The sequence below is a fragment of the Podarcis cretensis genome (genome assembly GCF_951804945.1).
Source record: "Podarcis cretensis genome assembly, chromosome: 5".
Classification (NCBI taxonomy): Eukaryota; Metazoa; Chordata; class Lepidosauria; order Squamata; family Lacertidae; genus Podarcis; species Podarcis cretensis.
In genome coordinates this window covers 2,874,008-2,891,885 of record NC_137174.1, presented here as the reverse complement: position 1 = coordinate 2,891,885, position 17,878 = coordinate 2,874,008, and the positions used below count along the sequence as shown (strand labels likewise).

At 40.2% G+C, this 17,878-nt stretch overlaps 1 protein-coding gene across 1 annotated transcript in view; it reads left to right on the top strand.

Moving 5' to 3' along the window:
- Positions 1 to 17,878, top strand: part of ATXN10 (ataxin 10) — an 87,793-nt gene that overhangs the window by 43,542 nt on the left and 26,373 nt on the right. The window contains exons 7-9 of the mRNA XM_079975294.1: positions 2,142 to 2,289; positions 4,078 to 4,186; positions 5,507 to 5,670. Of these exons, the coding sequence (XP_079831420.1) occupies positions 2,142 to 2,289; positions 4,078 to 4,186; positions 5,507 to 5,670 (421 nt within the window). The remainder of the gene's footprint in view (positions 1 to 2,141; positions 2,290 to 4,077; positions 4,187 to 5,506; positions 5,671 to 17,878) is intronic.

Below are 17,878 nucleotides of genomic sequence, written 5' to 3'. Positions count from 1 at the left end.
CTATGATTCTATGAAAGGCGGTTTAGGTTAGATTAGCACCCTGTGGATGGGATTTTTCTCTGGGGAGCGGACAACATAGGATGAATTATTCTGCATTCCTCACCCCACTTACATGGGAGTTAGCCCTATTAATTAGACATAGTTAGGATTACAGTCTTAAGTGAGTATGTTTTTTACTCAACTAGTTTTTACTGATTTTGAATCTGAAGCAAAAGCTGAGCTTTTAACTTGGCTTGAGGCCTGCCCTTACCATTTAGTTTATATGCTGCACTTAACCTTAAGTCGAACCTGTGGTAAGCTTCCACTGAGGTTTTTAGACGTATAAGTTACCCTTTAGTTTTAAGATGTCAGTTTCATACCCTGAATTTGAAACTGAACTACGGTTGTAGCTGCGGTTTGCTGCAGTCCCCCAAGGCTGCCCTGATAGAGTTAGAGCAGGAAAGAAAGGTTCAACAGACTTCTCACCCCTAGGATGCCACTCCTGAGCTATAATTTTTACAGGGTTTAGATTAAGCTCCTGCCGCCCATTGCCTTTCCCCTTGTTACAGGGGAACAAGTTGTACTTTAAGAAAATACATGAATAAATGGTTGGTAAACACAGTACTTGCCCTTTCCATGCCCAACCCTTGCTTGTTACCTTGACAGTTTCTTCCTGGGCCCTAGACTTTACATCAGCTTCATAAGGAACAAGCAAAGCTGTCAGTTATCAGTTTTCACTGTTGGTGCCAGCAGTAGAACTGTCAGCAAAGCAGGCAAAAGAAATCAAGCAGTGTATACATTTTATGAAACAAACAAACAAACAAATAACAATATAAAAAGTTGCCAGGGGGCTCCCTCACACAGAGCATGCCACTTCTGGCTGCAGCCCTAGCAGCCAGAACGCAGTAGAAGGGGCTGTGGAGTGGCCTCCTGTGTTTCTAGCTTGACATCTTTTATTTTTACTAGTCTGCTTTTTACTCCCCAGAGGGGCTGGCAAAGAAGGGACCAAGTCTCTGTCCAGCCTCTAAAAGCCCCTCATATAAGAAATAGCAGAGAATTTCATTTTACAGGCTAGTAAGTTTTAAGACTTGGGATATAGTTTGGGAATCAGGATTCGTCTCAAGGGAGCATCTTATTAATTGAACAATAATTGGCCAACTTAAATTGGGGTGGGGGTTGTTAACATTTTGTAACACAAGAATTGGGAAGACTGTAACCTAGGCAGCTGACTCCTTGTGAAGTTAAAGGAGTATATTCATGTATCTTATCAAACCGTACTGCCTTTTAAATTTGGAAAAAATGAGGGTTATCGTTTGGGGAAAAGATTTTGGAACTTCTTCTTCAGAGAGGTAGGGCCGAAAATATAGGAGCCAAAAAGCACTTTTCTGCCAATACATCATTGAAAGAGACCTAATTTAAGATACTCTAGATAATATGTGACACATCAAAGAATGAATATATGGAATGGATATGTTTGGATGCTTGAAATGCGGAATGGTGGATGCAGACTTATATGTTATGAAGATGTCCCACAGTTCAAAATGATTGGGCTCAAGTAATAAGGATCAGTTTGCAAATTGACATACTAACAATGGTTCTAAATTGTATAATGAATGTACCAAAGAAACCTGATAGTTAATCTTTTGCTAGTGGCCAGCATAATACTTGTTCAATACTGACAAAAATTGTCAGCTCATTCTACTGGAGCAGCAGACTCCAGCCTGGTGCCCTGTTTTAGAATACAACTTTCATCCACCCCAGGCAGCATCTCCAGGGGTCAAGGATTATGGAAGTTGTAGTCTTAAACAAGAAAGAAAAACAAAAACGGGTCATTTCCTGAATTTAATAAAATAAATGCATCACACATCTGGTATAGACTGAAGGATAAACTGAGTGAATATTACCTCTTACTTCAGTTTAATTGTTGTAAACCACTCTGATTTTTTTAAAAAAAATGAGTAGTGGTATATAAACATTTTTATAACTAGGTAAGTAAAAATCATACTTAAGGTGTGGATTGGAATTTTTTTGGTCAGAGACTCCATGAGGGATCAGGAGTTCTGTGGTGGCCTAGCAACTGTGGTCTAATTTAAATATATTGATTGTGCCCTCCATTTGGTATACTTCAAGGTAAATAAGCAAGGCTTGCATTTTTATTCTAGGGCTTCGTTTTTAGAATTGATACAGTCCGAAATTGGTGAAAACAATGCAGTTATCAGTGCAGAAACAGCCAAATTTCTTGTAAGTTGTTTCAAGGAGAAATGTCAAGCCGTGCTCATATTGGCTTTTGCAGCAAATGATGATGATGAGGTAAGTACATTTTTATCTGACGTTGTAAACCTGATGAAACGTGATCTGATCTAGAGCTCTGTGGCTCTCATTTGCATTTACCAGTTCAGCTCACTACAGAGAGTTACTCCGTACATGTCTTCTAAGACATTATTGATAGGAAAGCAGACATTTAAAGATCAAATGTTAATCTGCACCCATGGATTTTTCTGCTGTCTTGAAACAAATAGGGATGTTCTGTGGGTGGGCAAACAGCACATGAGCCAATTTATGAGATCGTGGTGATTGAGTCTGTAGTATCAGGTGCATGACATATCAGAGATGTTTGGATATGCATGTCCCAGTAATAACTTGTAGTATTGCCACACAGTTGGTATATTAGCTGATACAGTTCGTCCTAATACTTGTGGCTAGATCACATTGAAAATTACTTGTACTCTCTTAGGCTACAAATGGGGGATTTCTTTGTTTGAATTCTTCCCTGTGGGAAGGAAAATAGCCTTCTGAGTTGAACAAAATGTCAAGGAGAAGGCTGGAAACCATACCTCTTTCTGAAATCTAGTTCTTTATAGATATTTGGAAAGGAGGAAAATATACAATCATACCATCTTCTCAAATGGATATAATCCAGGAACAGATTGATCTCTTTCTGTTAACTGGTTTGTTCATGCAGTTTAGAAAATCCTGGATTTATGATTACCTTTATCCAAACATTAACACTTCTCTATCTTATAGACTGGATTTTCATTTGCAAGGGTAATTCCTGTCTTATTCAGGAAAGCCATAATATAACACACGGTTCTGCCGCTGTAGCCCATAATTATCGCTTTCTAGTCTTAAATTTTATATAATCTGTTTTCTGCATATGATGATTTGCAATTACCACAGTTGGTACAGATCAATCCAGCTGCAGTTAGACAATTCCAAGCAACAGCTCTCAGGTTGAATAAATAATACGCAAATGACAATAATTTCCCTTTCTATCTAATCACAAATACTGCACATTACTTCAAATGAATATTTATTGAACTTTAATGTAAATATAATTACTTTGCCACAAACTATTTAATTCTGTTGCAGAACAGTCTTATATTGAAACTAACGTAGATAGAGACTTTTTATATTTCTTTATTTCAAGTTTGTGTTTAGTTTTTAGAGTATCACCCTTGCAGCAGTATTTCTGTTCTTGATTATGTATTTGTGATTCTGAGGTTGATTGGATATTTGTAGTACAATATGCTCATTTGCATTTGACTATGTTACAAGGCTTTTGAATTAGAAAAAAATCAGTACAGTGGTACCTCGGGTTAAGAACTTAATTCGTTCTGGAGGTCTGTTCTGAACCTGAAACTGTACTTAACCTGAATCACCACTTTACTAATGGGGCCTCCCACTGCCGTGATTTCTGTTCTCATTCTGAAGCAAAGTTCTTAACCCGAGGTAATATTTCTGGGTTAGCGGAGTCTGTAACCTGAAACATATGTAACCTGAAGTGTATATAACCCGAGGCACCACTGTACCAAAGAAGGTTGTAAAAAATCCAGCACAAGGGTAATAATATTTCAGTGCCCAAAAAGCCTGAATTCTGCAGTCTGTACAAAACATGCAGTTTTGTTTTGAATAATCGTGCATTTATACTGCATTGGGACAAGGAACTGTGTTTGCAAGTAAAGCCTACCCCATGACCATGTGCAATCTCCTCTAATACCATCTGGCAATTTCAGTAGGCATTTGCTGCCATAAGTGCTAGAAATTTGCTTCTTAAGTAGGTGAAAGCTGAGATTTCAAACTGTTGCCTGTTTTTCATAGGAAGCACTAGTCACGATCCGGCTTGTTGATGTTCTTTGTGAAATGACATCAAACTCTGGACATCTGGAATGTCTGCAGGCTTGCCCTGATTTGCTTGAGGTGACTGTCAGTAAGTAAGAAGCACACACATTTTTTAAAATGTAATAATCTAAGGAGTAATGCTTTGTATTCTACTTGAAAGTAGGTTTTATAAGGAACACTTGACAGTTGTGACCAATAACTTAAAAATAGGAAGCAGAAAATTGATAGCATGTCTTCCAATATCTATATTTGGATGAAAAAGGTATTCAAAGGTTTGCTAAAGGATTAGCTAACCATCAGGTAAAACATCAGGTATAAGTTTTGGTGCTATATATGTTTATTCCAAGATATTGTGTATCTTGTATTAAAAAAATTACATATATGAACCAATTTTCACACACTACTTTCTGCATGCCTTTATTCTTCACATTGTACAGAATGTGTGAAACAGAATTGAAACTTGAATGCTCCTGTGAAGTAATTTGGTAGTAAATGTTATAATACCTTGGTGTTATGGCAGCAGTTGGAGCTGGAGAGGAGCACAGCTAGAACTTTTCAGCAGTGTGCGCTAGAGTTGGTTCACATTAAATTGTAGTTTGTTTTTAACTCTGATTCTATGTGACATGTGAACTAGGCTTATGAATTAAATGACTCTGTTTGATTTCTTATCTATTGTACCAGAGCAGAGGACTAAACAATAATTTCTAAAGTTGCACACTGAGCAATATTTGCTACTTTTGGTGCAAAAGAGTTTACCAGTGAGCTTAGAGATCAATAAGTACTTTTATGAATTTTCACCCAAATAGCCCTGCTGACTAATTAAACACAGGATAGCATAGAACACTGAAACCATATGTTAATGTTGAGGGTTTCCGAACATTCTTAGCCAGCAAGTTTTAAAGTATTTATGCAGCATATTTAAATATGCTGCAAAATACATTCAACTTGATGCTTGAAATGTTGGCTGACTTCAGGAAACTGCAGTAATATGACTCATTATACTAGCCTTAATTGAACCAGTGCATTTAGAACCTGAGTTAGAATGTCACATACAGGAACCTGATCTTGAACAGGAATACTTTGTCTAATGCATTTTCTGTTTTTACTTTTCGGAATGATTCCCAGGATACTCTCGGAGACCTCAAATACACACACATCTCCCCTCTGACCTCCCCATGCCACCTTTCCCTTCAGCTCTCCTTCAGCTCTCTGTCCTTGCAAAGAGGACCATCTGGTTCCCCTCCTGGGGAGACTTCTGGGACAAACTATTCCAGATTTTAGTAGTGTTTCTTTCAATAGCAGTAAGATATAGATTGATTTCCTTTTGTAATTATATGTTAATAACTATGAAGTAAAACAAAACTTAAGTATCATGGGCATTATAAAGATAATTATTTTCTCTGTTTAGAAACTTTGCAGCTTACACATCTTGCTGGGAAGCAGAGCACAAACATCTTCACAGTGACTCATTCTGGGCAAGAACAAAGCTGCCATCCGGCTGTGGGGTTTAAGTCACATCTAATTCGTTTGATTGGAAATTTATGTTACAAGAATAAGGCTAACCAAGACAAGGTAAGAAAAGCTAAAGACTGTAAGCAATTCATTGTGCAGCTCATAGTACAAAAAGACATTTATATCTTAGAAATTTTGCAAAAAAAGTCTCAAGTAAGTAATAAATATGGTATGCTGCAAGGGTGCTTTAAGTCAGTTGTAATATTTAAAATCACTTCCATTAATTCCTGGTGTTTCATGTAGGACTGCATGTATATGCTAAAATACCAAATTTCTACTTATTATAGGGAGGGTATTAGCTCTGACTGTGCCACCCTGCTGACTTTTGAGATTTTATGAGGCAGGGTCTGCAAACTTTCAAGCATAGCTTCAGAGCTGTAGGAGCTAATACTTTTGAAAACAAACACTGAAACTAATTTCAAGAAACTAATTCTGCACTAAATATAAGCCACCATTTATTTTTTTATTCTCCAAGGCAAATTGGGATGGAGATGATTCATCACATATCTTTTAAAATAGATTTGATCTGTCAGCAAACTCAGCCTCCATTGGGAACAGGGGTAGCATTTAGTGACTCAAATTCACCATAGTTCAAAGGTGGGTTTATAAGCCACTGACTAGTTGAGGCTTGAGAAATCTTCAGATTGTCCTATCTCAGTTCATTAAGCGAAGAGGTGCACAGACTTTGCCCACACACACAGTCCCTTTCCTCTTCCCTTTGTGTCTTGCAGCAATTAAACAAGGAAGGCTCTTATTAACATATTTCCTTGTTTCATCTGAATTGGGAAACTGATTAGCAGATTTGGAACAAGTCATGGTGTTACACCACCATTTTTAGAAAGTGTTTAATTGTCCCAAACTGGTAGCCATAGTTTCCTGCTTTAGATAAAATGGGAAACTATAAACTGTATATTTATTTCCTGCTTTAATTTCCTCTTACATGAATAATGGAGTGAAGGGGCTTTTTGTGCAAGAAAAATGATTGTGCATATCCTGGCTTAATAGGCTAAAATATTATCTGACCTGCGGCAGTGTAATTTTCCATTTCACTATAAAGAAAAATTATTGCCATTGTGTAGGTGTTACAGCATTTGTAAACCAATGTTACAGCATTGTAAACCAATGAAAATAGCTCACTGAGCTGAAATAAGTGCTTTTTACAATGGTTTTTCACTTCTTGTTGACAACTTGTGTGAGGTTGTTTTTGGTTTGTTTCTTCATAGTTTCCCTTGGGGAAGAATAGTCATGTTTGAAATACTTGGAATTTTGTTTGGCAATAAAAAACAGGTTTTTTTCTTACTGTGAATTTCAGTCCCCATTCCTGATAGGGATGACTCCCCCTACTGGAGACAGGGAATCTTCAGCTTGCAATGTCCTCTCTAGAGGGGAGGTGTCATCCCATCTCTCCAGGCAGAGCAGCAGAGCAGAATAACACCTCAACCCTCAAGCAGCTGCCCATACGCCAGCCCCACTGCTGGAGCACAGGACACTCAGACACAAAACATGTGGTTAGACAGCAATGCAAAAGTTAATGTCCCAGAACTCCTCCCCATATCAATCTACAAAACAATCACAGCAGCCAATAAAGTCAAAAAATTATGCAATGCATAGAACCAGAGGAAGAGGAAGATAGAGGAGGGTGGAATCACATCCCCCCCCCATTACGATATATGTAGGTCTGCCTCTGAAGACAATGGCCAGGTTGCTCCCTGGGGCAAGCCAATGGCACTGGGTATCAATTAGTTTCCAGACCCAATTCAAAGTGCTGGTTTTGACCTATAAAGCCTTAAATGGCTCAGGACCACAATACCTTAAGGGTCATGAGGTTCATACCTCTGTATAAACCTACTTGGACCCTAAGATCATCCTCTGAGGCTCTTCTTTGTGTGCCTCCTCTACAGGAGGTCCGAAGCAATCCTGGGAATTTTTTTGAACTAAGGAAGGCCTCAGAATCAGAGGGGGCTTCCCCCTTACTCATGCTCACCTGCTCTGACAAAGAACCTGGAGAATCACCAAAGGCAGCTTGCCTGGAATCTCCAAATGCATAGATCTCCTCTGTGCCAACATCGCAAGGAGAAAGGCTGCCCTGCAGAGGCGCAGTCATCCTGTGCACAGATGCAGAGAAAAGGTGGGAAAAGCCATGCGACTGAGCACACTGCAGCAGCTGCTCAAACTCCCAGTTAGCACTGGGACCCAAAGGTGCAGTGATAATGCAGCCAGTCGAAACTGCTAGACCAACAGGTGCACCGATCACGTTTCTAGGAGCTGCTGGGGCCATCCCAGGAACGCTGAGTTTTGCTGAAACAAAATGGCGTTCCTGCTTTTTTTTAGAAAGAGGCAGGAAACGCAAGCTCCTGGCCCTGTGTCGCCTCTGTGGACTCCTCCTGTGCCTGCCTGGCAATCCAGTCAGAATCCAGCTGCTCCCTACAGTCTCCCCAGAGAACAGGGTGGGGGAGAAAAACAAAGAGAATGAAGTAGAAATGAATAAGCTGGGGGAGGCAGCCAACAGGAAAACAGAGTGAAAAAACTCACTCAGAAAGATGATACAGCAAACAGGACGAAGGAGAGGACTAGACAAAGGGGAAATCCACACAAAACAAGCACTCGGGCAAGTGTTTCTCTCCACACACAGAGAGAGAGACACAAAGACCCAGCCATCCCTTGAGCAGGCAGGGTCACTGGGAGAGAAGGGGTTGACTCCTCCCCTCTGGAGAGGACCTCGCAAACTGAAGACCCTGCCTGTCTCCATAGGGGGAATCCTCCTCTATAAGGAATAGAAGCATCTCCCTCCTTCTGATGAACATTCTTGGCACCTGGCGGCTTCTGCCTTACATATATGCTTACTTTATTCTAAGGTCTTCCAAGAAATGGCATTCAGTCAGTGGCTAAGTGGCTCTGCCAGGATATCCCCCTGCCCTGATCCAGCATGGGAGTTGCCCATGTGATGTGCACAAGCCACATTTTCTGTGTTTTTAGCCATTGCTGCTGCTATGTGGGAGCAAATCACAAGGAAGCAGTTTTGTGGCAGCATATACAGTGGTACCTCAGGTTAAGTACTTAATTCGTTCTGGAGGTCCGTACTTAACCTGAAGCACCACTTTAGCTAATGGGGCCTCCTGCTGCTGCTGCGCCGCCAGAGCACGATTTCTGTTCTCATCCTGAAGCAAAGTTCTTAACCTGAAGCACTATTTCTGGGTTAGCAGAGTCTGTAACCTGAAGCGTATGTAACCTGAAGCGTATGAAACCTGAGGTACCACTGTATTGCAATCGTAATGTGTATATTCGTCAAAAGCTGTGTGTGTTTTAAAAAGTCTGAATATAGAATGGATGCAAGAAAAAAACTTGGATTTTTAGCCAGCTAATACTTGCTTAAAAGATTCATTTGTAATTGTGAGTCTAGAGAATTGGTGAGTTTTAATAAGGACAGATCTTTCGACAACTTTTAATATGTTTGAAGGGGAATCTTGCTGAATTAACAGTGATACTTTGTAGGTGAAGAGGGGATTGCTGTACAATGTCTCCATTCTTATTCAGGAAGATGCAGGGGGTTGTGATGGACACATGGTCAATTGTAAAACAAGCTGTCCAGCTAGATTTCAGTTCTCTTGCCTCATTTAATTTCTGTATGTATAAGTACTGAGGAAACTAAAGGCTGAACAAATGTTGATTTAAATTGAAACTTTTAGACAGTGGAGTCTCAAAGATGTGAAGAAAATGGGCATAATTATACTGATAATGTTGTTATAAAGGTAAAGGTACCCCTGCCCGTATGGGCCAGTCGTGTCCGACTCTAGGGTTATGCGCCCATCTCACTTAAGAGGCCGGGGGCCAGCGCTGTCCGAAGACACTTCCGGGTCACGTGGCCAGCGTGACGAAGCTGCTCTGGCGAGCCAGCACCAGCGCAGCACACGGAAACGCCGTTTACCTTCCCGCTAGAAAGTGGTACCTATTTATCTACTTGCACTTAGGGGTACTTTTGAACTGCTAGGTGGGCAGGAGCTGGGACCGAACGACGGGAGCTCACCCCGCCGCGGGGATTCGAACCGCCGACCATACGATCGGCAAGCCCTAGGCACTGTGGTTTTACCCACAGCACCACCTGCGTCCCTTAATGTTGTTATAGGATCTTTTAATTTGCCAGTGGGGTTTGTATTTGCCTGGAGTAATTGTTCTCAAAATCAACCTATGAAAAGGGGGGGGGGGAAGAGAGGTGAAACTATGAAATCCTCTTGGATTACCTCATACAGTACTAACAATTCTTAAGTGAAAGGTTGAACTGTCAAACACACCCTGTAAACAATTTCTGTAATCACCACCGTCATTATCTTCATCATCATCATCACCACAGTAAAATCCACTTCTGCCCTCATTCTGTAAGGGTGACTTCTGTGTGTAAGCGTACAGATACAAATGCTTATCACTGGTCCCTTTGCATAGGCTCACCTGGGTGCCTCTGAACAGGTCAGGTGTGCCTTTTTGGAAATACCCATTTCCATCCATGTCCGCTAGTAGCACACAACTGTAGCAGGATCAGGAATGATTTATCTTTTTTGTTTGTATTGCCTAATTAAGGAATCAGTGAAACCTATCACTGAAGGAACTGCTTCCCCACATGGGGTTTGCTAGCTAGCTAATGCTTTGCATGCACAGAATGAAATGTTGTGGAGCAACAGGGTCTTCCTCAATGTTCAGAAATGTGTCAAATATCTTCACCTTGATTTAGATGTCTCGTGGCTGGGTGGTGGTGGAGGGCCGTGATAGGGGCAGCATTGTACATGTAAGACGTATTTCAGGCAAGGGGTTTTTTTCAACTGGAACTCACTAGAACTCAGTTCCTGCACCTATCAGGTGGGCGCCATTGCCATTCTAAGAGAATGAGGGAGGCATTCATGTTGAGTTCCTCTTTTTCTAGAAAAATAGCACTGATTTCAGGCATATTTCCAGCAAAGATGTGTGCAAGAGGTCACTTGGGCCATAGCGAAGGTGAGGATTGCAGTCCCAGATAAACTGTTTGGTGTTTTTTCTTTTGGTCCATTTTTGTTTTTTTTTACAAATATCTTTATTGAACAATTTTAAAATATATCATGGACAACACACACTTTGACAAATAAATATCAAATAAAGAATAACAACAAAAGAAAAACCAGCTACATACAGAAATAAATGAAAAAATAGAAACAATAAAGAAAAAAGAAAAGAAAGAAGATAAAGAATGCAGAAAGCTAAAAGAAATCAGCATCAGAGTCTAACAAGCTTGCAAACAAAAGACCTCCGTCCAACCCGGTTTAGGGTTAAATAATCCTATAATCTTTCTGCAGTGATCGTTACAATAATTCTGTACATCGCAGGTGTTAGGTACCGTCTGCTGTTATGTTAATATTTCCCAAATTGACTTCTATATAACAGATAAATTTATTCCATTCGTTTTTTAATTTTGCATTATTATGATGCCTAATTCTTTGTGTCAATCTCGCTAGCTCTATGTATTGAAACAGTCTCACTTGCCACTCTCTGATCGTAGGCATGTCGGGGGTTTTCCAGTTTTGCGCTATTAAGATCCTAGCCGCCACCGTGGCGTACTGGAAAAATGTTTGATCTTCACTCCTAATCTCCTCACCAATCATGCCTAAGAGGAACGCCTCAGGTGTTTTGAGGAAATTATATTTCAATATTTTCTTCAATTCCTTGTATATTTGTCCCCAAAAATTTTTCACCACGTCACAGGTCCACCAGATGTGAAAGAAGTTCCCTACCTTGGTTTTACACCTCCAGCAGGTGTTGTCACCGGTTTTATACATCTTCCCCAGCCTTGCCGGGGTGAGGTACCAACGGTACATCATTTTTTCTAGATTTTCTCGGAGAGCAGCACATGCTGTGAACTTCATACCCTTCTTCCAGAGTGTTAACCATCTGCCATATTCCAAATTATAACCAAGATCTCTATCCCATTTAACCATCACTCCTTTCACTTCTTCATCTTTAGTGTCCCAGTCCAGTAATTGTTTATACATTTTGGAGAGAAGTTTAGTATTACTTTCTAGAATTTCCACCTGGTATTTCGACTTTTTTTCGCTCATCCCTAATTTTTTATGTTCACACCACAGTGCATTGATTTGGTGGAATTGTAACCATCCCTTTAGCTTATCCTTCACCTCCTCATATGGTCTGACTTTCCACCCCTCTTCTGTTTTGACTAGGAGATCTTCATATGTCCACCTTTCACCTGTCATATTTAATTTTTTTATTTTTATAATATCAATTGGGGAGAGCCACCAGGGCGTGCCTTTTTCAATCAAATTTTTGTTCCTGTTCCAGACTTCGAGTAGCGAGCCTCTAATAATATGGTTAGAGAAGCCTCTGTGGACCTTGCCTTTCTCCTGCCATAAATAGGCATGCCAACCAAACCTGATGTTAAAGCCCTCTAGGTCTAATAAGTCTGTATTCTTTAGAGTGGCCCAGTCCTTTATCCAACAAAGGCAAGCTGCCTCATAATAAAGCCTTAAGTTCGGGACTGCAAAGCCCCCTCTCTCTCTTGAATCCGTGAGAAGTTTAAACTTGATTCTAGCCCTTTTCCCCTGCCATATAAATTTAGCTAAGGTTTTTTGCCAATTCTTAAAACATGTTATACCTCTAATTACTGGAATATTCTGAAATAAAAATAGCAATCTTGGGAGAATACACATCTTAATCGCTGCCATCCTTCCTGTCCAGGATAATTTCAGCCTATGCCAAGTATCTAGATCTTTCTTAATTTCTTTCCAAGCCTTGTCATAATTATCTTCTACTAAATTTATATTTTTCGGGGATATCCAAATTCCCAAGTATTTTACCCTTTTCGCCACCATAATACCTATTTTCTGCTCCAACTGATTTTTTGCATGATCATCCAGATTCTTTATTAAGATTTTAGTTTTTTTCCTGTTTAATTTAAATCCCGACAGTTTACCGAATTCCTCTAAAAGTTCTATTACGTTACTGGCACTATCCACTGGGTCTTCTAAAGATAATACCAAATCATCGGCGTAAGCCTTTAATTTATATTCTTTTTCTCCAATTCTTATCCCCCTTACATTTGAAGTCTCCCTTATTTTGTTTGCAATTACTTCCAAAACCATAATAAATAAAAGGGGGGACAGTGGGCAACCCTGTCTTGTACCTTTCATGATCATAAAAGACTTGGAGAGGTTATTATTAATAATCAACTTGGCCCTTTGCCCTGAGTATATTGCCTTTATACCCTCCATATAAGGGCCTTCCATTCCTGCAGTTTTCAAGCATTGTAATAAAAAATTCCAAGAAACATTATCGAAGGCCTTTTCGGCGTCAATGAAAATCAGGGCTGCCGGAATGTCTATCCTCATATCTAGATACTCAATAATATTTAATATGTGCCGGACGTTATCTTTCAGTTGCCTATTAGGGAGGAATCCCGCTTGGTCTTTATGAATAGATCTCTTTAAATACTTCTTAAGTCTATTTGCCAAAATGTCTGCGAAGATCTTATAGTCACTATTAAGCAAAGAAATTGGCCTATAGTTTCTTATATCTGTTTTTTCAATTTCCGTTTTTGGTATTAAGGTAATATGTGCCTCTTTCCAGGAGTCGGGGATCCTCCCTCCTTGGAAAATATTATTAATAACGTCTGCAAGCACCGGAGCTAGGTGCTCCCCTAACGTTTTATAATATTTAGAGGACAGTCCATCCAGCCCAGGGGCCTTTCCGGGCTTCAGCTTCTTAATAGCCTCCTTGATCTCGTCCACTGTAATGTTCTTGTTTAATTGTACTCTATCCTCTTCTGTTAGATATTGCCCTCCACATTTATCCAAGTACTTTTCTATCTCTACACTGTCTTCTTCTCCTTTTTCATACAGCTTTTCAAAAAATTGAATAAACCTTCTTTCTATTTCATCTGGATCTTCTATTGTCTTATCCTCCATTATTAATTTGTTAATCACATTTTGTTTTTTTGTTTTTCTTAACTGCCACGCCAGTAGCCTCCCCGTTTTATTCGCCGACTCAAAATAGTTCTGCTTCATGTATTTAATTCTCCATTCTACTTCTTGGTTTAATAAAGCTGAGTATTGTGCCTGCAGCACTTTAGATGTTTGTTTGATCCTTTCGTCTCCCGGGTTTATAGTCAATTTTCTCTCACAATCCTTTAACTGAGTAAGAATATCCTCTTTCTTTTGTTCCCTTAATTTCCTTCTATAATTATTTTGTTGTATTAAAAAACCCCTTAGGACCGCCTTCCCGGCGTCCCAGACTATATCTATAGGGGTATCTCTATTCAAATTTAAATCAAAATAATTTTTCAGGGTACTTTTGGCTTTTTCTATCACCTCTTCAATTTCGAGTAGGTGTTCATTCATCCTCCACCTGTACTGACCCGTTATTTCATTTTTTATTTCCAAAGCTAGAGGGCAGTGGTCAGAAAGGGTCCTGGGTTGAATTTCGCATCTCGTTACTCTTGACGATAACCCTTGACACCCAAATCTGGTCAATTCTGCCCCAACTCTGGTGGGGTTCCGAGAAATAAGTGAACTGCTTTGTTAGGGGGTTTTATGCCTCCATATATCGATTAAATCTAGATTCTCCTCAAGGTTTTTAAATGATTTCGGGAGCTTCCCCTGACTTAATTTCCCCTTTTTTACACTTCTGTCCATATCAGGTGCAGGAACACCATTCATATCTCCAAGCAGGATTAATTTGTGATCTTCCAACTCTAACAAAATTTGTTCTAATTTCTCAAAAAATTCGGCTCTATTTGTATTCGGGGCATATACCGTAACAACATTAATTTTTTTCCCCCGATAGTTAAGTTGGATTCCCAATATTCTTCCTTCATCATCCTTACAAATTACTACGGGGTCCCACTTTCCTTTAACATAAACCACTACTCCTTTTTTCTTATTTACCTCCAAGTTAATAAATTCTACCCCCAGTTTTTTATTTATCAAAATGTGTTTGTGTTTTTTAGCTATATGGGTTTCTTGGAAACAAATCACATCATAATTCTTATTTTTCAGAGCCTTCTCAATTTTATTCCTTTTAAATTTCTCATTCAGCCCGTTCACATTCCAGGACAAAAATTTCAGTGTGGAAGCTATTGTTTAGCTTTTAGTTATTACTTTCTCTTTGGCCGGATTATCAAACTTATAATCTGGAGCCTTTGTTTCCTGGGAGCTCCTCCTCTTCTGCCGTCTCTTCTCCCACTACGGCTTCATCTTCTTCATCTCCTACTACGTCTTCCCTCTCATCCTTCTCCTGCCTTCTCTCCCGCCCAATCCCTCTATCCCCCCCCTCGTCCTCCTCCCTGGCCCTTATTCTATTTTCTACCTTTCCAAGCTCTCTCTCGTATCTTCTCAAAAACTTCTCCACCTCCTGAATGTCCATCAGCTTAAATTTTTTGTCTTTATAAAAAAAGGTAATCCCTTCAGGGAACTCCCATCTAAATTGTATACCGTTTCTCTTTAAAACGGCCACCACTTGTCTGTACCCTTCTCTTTTGCGTAACAATCTTACTGGTATTTCTTTGTAGATAATAATGGGCCTACCGTCAATTCTTAATTTATTAAGGTAGCTCGTTTTTAAGATTAAGTTTTTCATTTCCAATGAATTAAAAATCACCAAGCAATCTCCCAGGAATTTATTGGTTTTTAGATGTTGTGGTCTCGTCATTCTGAATGCATTCTCTATAGAGAGAGCCATCTCTTCTTCTTTTAAGCCTAGCCACTTAGACAGTTCCTTAATCATTTTCCCTTTTATGTCCTCGTTCCTTTCCTCACCTACTCCCCTAAATTTTAAATGGAGCTGTTTTTGCCGCATTTCTGCCATGGCTAAATTGTCCCAGATCCTGTCTTGTGATTTATTTAACTCTCTTAATTCTTCTTTCATCTTTACCGACTCTTTTTTCTGTTCCCTCATCTCTCTCTGCAGTTTTTTGTTAGATTCCTCAATTATTTTAGATTTTGCAGACAGGTCTTGAATCTTAATTGAGAGTTCTCCAACCGCTCCTTCGATCTTTTTATCAATCATCTCCTGCACTTCTCCCAGTTTACTTTCCATGTATAACTCATTTTGTTTAAATTCCTCCTTTATTTTTGCCCATAGATTATCTAAATCTTTGATTTCTTCTTGGCGAGATAACTTCCTTTCCCCTGGGGTCCCACCTCCTCTTTCCCCGTCTTTCCCCATCATTACCAGTTCTCTCCCTTAACGGGCTCACAGTCTCCTTCCTCTTCTCCCCTGTGGCCCCAGGTTGAAAATAAAAATTGTAACAGTAACACGCTTCAACTAGGACGTTTCCACGTCAGTTTTCAGGTCAATTTTGGGCAACCCCCCTCGAGGCAGTTCTATATATATATATATATATATATATATATATATATATATATGGGGGGGAGGGGTAGATGGTAAAAAACAGGAGAAAAGGAACGAAAAACCAATAATCCGTGATAGTCCGTAGTAGTCCAGAGGAGAAGTGAAGGATAACTTCACCAGGACCCAAAGGTTCTCTTTCACTTAAATCCCGCTACCTCCATTATCTAAACCAGATCAGTCCTGAGTATACGGCGGTGGTGAAGATTATTAATCCGCACGGCGACGTATTGTTCGTGTTATTCGTTATAACGAACAATCTTTTGGTCCATTTTTGATTGGCATCCACAAACTGGGTTTAATCAGTAGAGGAGGAGGATGCTGAGCATAGTCTGCAAGCACTGTATCCCTCTTGGCACCAGGGCTAGGTAGATCTGGATGTACATCTCTTGTCTCAGATGTCGTGGAGGATGCAGCACACTGCAGTCATGGTATAGGGTCTTCCTTTCCTGCTTCAGAACAGGTGACAAGATTTCCATTCCCCCTAAAGGTAAAGGTAAAGGTACCCCTGCCCGTACGGGCCAGTCTTGACAGACTCTGGGGTTGTGCGCCCATCTCACTTAAGAGGCCAGGGGCCAGCGCTGTCCGGAGACACTTCCGGGTCACGTGGCCAGCGTGACATCGCTGCTCTGGCCAGAGCCAGAGCCAGAGCCAGAGCCAGAGCCAGAGCCAGAGCCGCACATGGAAACGCCATTTACCTTCCCGCTGGTAAGCGGTCCCTATTTATCTACTTGCACCCGGAGGTGCTTTCGAACTGCTAGGTTGGCAGGCGCTGGGACCGAGCAGCGGGAGCGCACCCCGCCGCAGGGATTCGAACCGCCGACCTTTCGATCGGCAAGCCCTAGGCGCTGAGGCTTTAACCCACAGCGCCACCTGCGTCCCCCTACCCACCCCCAATCCCTGCTACCACCATCCATAAAGAGCCTTCCTGCTTCAGAACAGGTGACAAGATTTCCATTCCCCCTACCCACCCCCAATCCCTGCTACCACCATCCATAAAGAGCCTTCTGCACCTTTTAAGGGGGAAATGCTGTGCCTCTGATCTCACAATGATCTCAAGCATAATGGTTTCCAATGGAATAAGCCCACACATTCTACTGTTAATCATCAAATGTTAAGAAAGAAAAAGTTTGTATGAACCCACAGGGCCCACATCTTAGGGCAGTATTTTTCTTTTTATAGACCAACAGTTTGGTGGATGTGTCAGAAAGGAAACACAACTAAAAAGTGAAATGGTTTTTAAGAAGTGAAATATTTTTAAAGGTTTCCATTAAATCAGTTTCTAGATTAGTTAGGACAAGTAATTGGTAGAAATGTACTGTATTTCTTTCTCTGATGTGAAAAATCAGTGCAGTTTCACACACTGCAGGGTTTTATTATTTTGGTTTTTGCTAGGCTGCCAGGTTTCTAGAGAAAGCTAATGCACCATGAAACCTGGCTAGCTTTAACTTTGACATTAAAAAGTGGCATATAATCTAGTGATAGTTTGCTTCATGTGTTGCCCTGTTCAGAAACACTTGAGGCTCCAGTCATCTCTATACTGTAATGCTTAAGTACTACAACATTGCATACCTTGGTTATTGTATATTCTTTGTTGTAAATATATAGATTTCATAGATGCATAAATCACAAAAGTAAGTTACAGGTTTATACAAACATATTAAACATATTAAAGCCTGACCAATATGTATATGCTACTTAAGTAAGATCCATTCATCTTGGAGCACCAAGAAGCTATTTCCCTTCATATAGTTTAGGTCTCTCTTTTTTTAGTCCTCCTTTATAGAAACGATGGAAATGTAAAAGCAATGCAAAAATTACTAAAGTTGCAGTCCATCAGTTTTTTTTATGAAAGGTTACCATCCAGCTGTCAAATAAGAGATATTTTCAG